This window comes from Esox lucius, chromosome 3, assembly GCF_011004845.1.
Source record: "Esox lucius isolate fEsoLuc1 chromosome 3, fEsoLuc1.pri, whole genome shotgun sequence".
Taxonomy (NCBI): Eukaryota; Metazoa; Chordata; class Actinopteri; order Esociformes; family Esocidae; genus Esox; species Esox lucius.
Window position 1 is genome coordinate 13,897,015 of NC_047571.1, and position 3,907 is coordinate 13,900,921.

General features: G+C 43.2%; 1 protein-coding gene across 1 annotated transcript; it reads right to left on the reverse strand.

Annotated features, from left to right (window-relative positions):
* Window positions 1-465: 465 nt before the first annotated feature.
* On the reverse strand, window positions 466-3,680 carry glula (glutamate-ammonia ligase (glutamine synthase) a). Its single transcript, XM_010885099.4, has 7 exons — window positions 3,561-3,680; window positions 2,711-2,895; window positions 2,442-2,603; window positions 2,216-2,362; window positions 1,994-2,121; window positions 1,710-1,909; window positions 466-1,527 (listed from the first exon to the last, which is right to left on the reverse strand). The coding sequence occupies exons 2-7, from the start codon at window positions 2,874-2,876 to the stop codon at window positions 1,215-1,217; spliced, it is 1,116 nt and encodes a 371-aa protein (XP_010883401.1). The 5' UTR covers window positions 2,877-2,895; window positions 3,561-3,680; the 3' UTR covers window positions 466-1,214.
* Between the last annotated feature and the right edge of the window lie 227 nt (window positions 3,681-3,907).

A 3,907-nucleotide genomic window follows, 5' to 3' on the forward strand; every position in this document is an offset into this window, starting at 1 on the left:
GAGAAATAATTCAAGGCTCCTATTACAGATTAAATTCCCATAATCATGCTCCTTGGCATCAATGCCAAATACCCTGCAAGCCTAGCTCAAATGTGTTCTACTGCAACGCTGTCAATCAGCAATCCTTTTTTCCAGACAAGGGGACAGACAGTTTGGCTTAGTGGGGAGAATGTCCAATGTAAGTAATTCCATTCAAGGAATGTGTATAAGTGGAGTTCTATTTCAGAAGTTCTTTGGGTTTTAGCTAAAGCAATATATGCTGAGTTTAGACAGGCTGCCCAAATCTGATCGCTTCCTAGCTAAGTCAGTCTTTTAACTAATGACATCAGCTCTGAAACATATCAGATGTGACTTAAATTGTTAAAAAAATATCTTGAAATTAAGAACTGATTTTGCTCCCTGATTGAACACACCTATGATGGCTTTTGGAAAATGTCCTGGACATGAATACAAACAAAGTCAAAGTTGTGGTAAAAATAAAGTTTAAATGTTTCAATAAAACACTAGGTTTTACCAAATCAGGTGTCATAACAACATATCAATTGACAGAAAGGATAAAACTCCTTCATGAGTCTTATAGGAACTCTACAAATGGAAATACAAACAGAACAAAATGTATAACACAACAGTATTTAGAGCCAGACATCTAGTGTACCATATCCAGTTGTGTGTAAATCTGAAGAGACAATGCTGACACTTAAACCACATTTCCTATTTATCATTAGTAAAAATGAAATAACAGTACATAGTTCAAAAGGCAGGTCAACATACATTACACAAACTAGACACAGGTTTAAGAAAGTTACATGTGCCACCCAGTCACAGCAGCCCTGGATCAGTGTCCATGTGCCTTAGATTATTTCAATTAGACAGATGGCAGGGAAAGCGACAACAAATAAAAACTTTGTTACAAATTCTCCTTACTAGGAAACACTCAGATGTGAGTGGAAAGAAAATACCCTGTCAGACAATAGAATTTCTTTTTAAACATTTCATACATGTTAACACTGGCTGTAATCCCCATGTTACATTGACCAGCCAACTTCAAGCTATTTAAAAAGGCAAGGTTAGAATCATTTCAGTGGAAAATAAAACAGGACAAACATAGTACTAGCTTTGACTTCTCAGTCAATTTTTTAAAATAAAATAAAAAAAGGAGAGAGGGGTAGAAATGGAAAGGAATTCAGTCCAGAGAGCAGTGGATCTAGTTAGACCTAATAGTCCACTGGTTCATCTCCCTCTTCGCTGAGCAAACAGGTGCGGATCATGGCCTCCGTCACGGCGTACGGATCGCAGTTGGCTGATGGGCGGCGGTCCTCGAAGTACCCCTTCTTCTCCTGGCCCACGCTCCGAGGAATGCGGATGCTGGCTCCGCGGTTGGCCACACCCGCTGAGAACTCGTGGATGTTGGAGGTTTCGTGGTGGCCCGTGAGGCGACGGGCGTTGTCGAGTCCCCCTTTAGGGTCGTATGCGCGGATGTGGTAGCTATGTCTCTTCGCCAACCTTTCGATGGACTCCTCGATTGCCCTGGAGAAGAGAGAGGACATTAGTTCCGTTGCCAGAAACGCACACAGGCAGTTCCTGCAGACCATTCCATGGTAGTAAGCGTGTTTTTCCACAATGTCCAAGCAATCACTAAACGCTAATGACAGGAACATGCAGATATCCCTTAGTTTCAATACGAGTGAAGGTTTGGAGTCAACACTCACTTCAGCCCGCCCTCTTCCCTCATCTCTTTCGTGCTGAAGTTGGTGTGGCACCCGGCGCCGTTCCAGTTCCCAGGAATGGGCTTTGGGTCGAAGGAGGCCACCACGCCGAAGTCCTCGCACACCCGGTGGAGGATGAACCGGGCCACCCAGAGGTGGTCCCCCATGTTGATGCCTTCACACGGCCCCACCTGGAACTCCCACTAGAAACAGACAAAACCATGGTTTGAGTATGTGGGTCGGTGGATCGTTTAACAGCTGATGCTGTACAAAAGTACTGCGCTTACCTGAGCAGGCATAACTTCAGCATTGGTGCCACAGATCATGACCCCAGCATACAAGCACGCTCTATAGTGGGCTTCCACAATGTCTCTACCATAGGCCTTGTCAGCTCCCACTCCACAGTAATAGGGACCTGAAAACGCATGAACAGAGCATGATGTCTCATTGGAACGAATACATCCAAGGAGTTATACATGAACATTTGAAGACCACTATGTAATCTTTACCTTGTGGGCCAGGGAAGCCGTTGCTGGGCCAGCCGAACGGGTGTCCATCAGTACCCAGGATGGTGTACTCCTGCTCCATGCCAAACCAAGGGATCTGGTCCTCAACCATGTCCATCACTTTTTTACACGTCAAACGAAGGTTGGTTTCTGTGCAACAATTAACCAACATTAGACACACCAGTTCAGAGTTTAGGAAAACAAATGAACAGAAAGAATGCTAGGTTACCTGCAGGTTTGCGGTTATACTTCAACACTTCACACAGGACCAGTTTGTTGGGGTCTTTGCGGAAGGGATCTCGAAACATTGCAGAGGGAATCAAATACATATCACTATTTGAGCCCTCAGACTGGAAGGTGCTGGAGCCATCGAAATTCCATTCTGGCAATTCTATAGAATCAAAGAAAGGGAGGAGTTAGTTTACTAGATACGATATGCATTTATTTTTCTGGAACTAGAAAATGCAAAGAAAGATGGATTTTCCGTGACATTCTTACCATCGATGCTCTTGGGCTCCGAATCCAGTGTTCTTGTCTTGCAGCGGAGTCCCTCTCCGGTTCCATCAATCCAGACATACATGGCTTGTACTTTGTCTCCCTGAGGGAGTTCCATGTACTGTTGTTTGACAGTCTTACTGAGTCGGGCACTGGCGGACATAGCCATCTTATTTGTTATAGGACACCTAGAAAAACAACAAAAACGACGGCAAGTATTTTCAGTCTGCACAACAGAACAGCTTACTCGTGGGCAATTCCATTTAAGAACCACGTGTTGCGTAACAGTGCTCGAGGACAACAGAAGGGTAGCACATTTTTCCTTGTTTCTAAAATTAATGAAATACACTCGAAGGTGGATTTTAGTTGGAAATCCATGTCAGTCAAAACCGTTGCTCTTACAATTTCGCGCAAAGCCGGTATAACAAAATACATGTTTCTGCTGTCTCTCAGCGTGCTTTATGGATCAGATGACCATTCCTCGCCTGGAAGGCTATTGGCCACCGTACTCCATGTTGGACTAATGAACACGTTTCCCAGAAACAAAATGTGATCATCATCCATAATGAACCAACCAAACCTCAATTGTTGCGACAACCCCAAACATCCCCAATCCACAGTAGTCACGGCTACACCATTGCAATTGAAATCGTAACATACAGAACAAATTCTCTAACAAAATACTACATCATATAGAAGGCACATTTGACTAAAATCTAAAATGTGCGATGGAAGGACATGTCATTTTAGAACAAAAGCAAAATGTGCCATCTACTGATCTTGAACGCGGAAATAACTATAGGCTACAACAGAATAGGTAAAATAAGACTGGAGGAGACAAGAAGATATTTACCTTGAAATACGAGTAAATGTAAATAAAAACTAAAGGACTGGAAGGTCCAATGTAATGTTGGAATATATCCCGATAGTTGTTCTCTCATTATCTTGCCTCGAATTTCTGTTTCAGTTCAATTTATAACAAGAGAGCTGAAGCTCGGCGTCATTGATTGGTCAGACACGATCCAAACTCTTCCTATGTTAGGTTAATTCCAAGGAATTGAAAGCACACCAGGCTCGACCATTGGACGGGTTTTGAGAAGCAACGCCCTCTAGCACAGTTAAAAAGCATTGCGTGTCTTGTAGTGACTGACGGGTACAATTTGTCCAGTACAGTACCCAGTGTATCGAATATACGTGTAA

Excerpts from the sequence above, each read along its gene's own strand:
- glula (XM_010885099.4), bottom strand. The coding sequence starts at position 2,876 with ATGGCTATGTCCGCCAGTGCCCGACTCAGTAAGACTGTCAAACAACAG. Across the intron at positions 2,604-2,710 it reads GGAGCCCAAGAGCATCGATG|AATTGCCAGAATGGAATTTC; the intron begins GTAAGAATGTCA and ends TTGATTCTATAG. Across the intron at positions 2,363-2,441 it reads GTATAACCGCAAACCTGCAG|AAACCAACCTTCGTTTGACG; the intron begins GTAACCTAGCAT and ends ATTGTTGCACAG.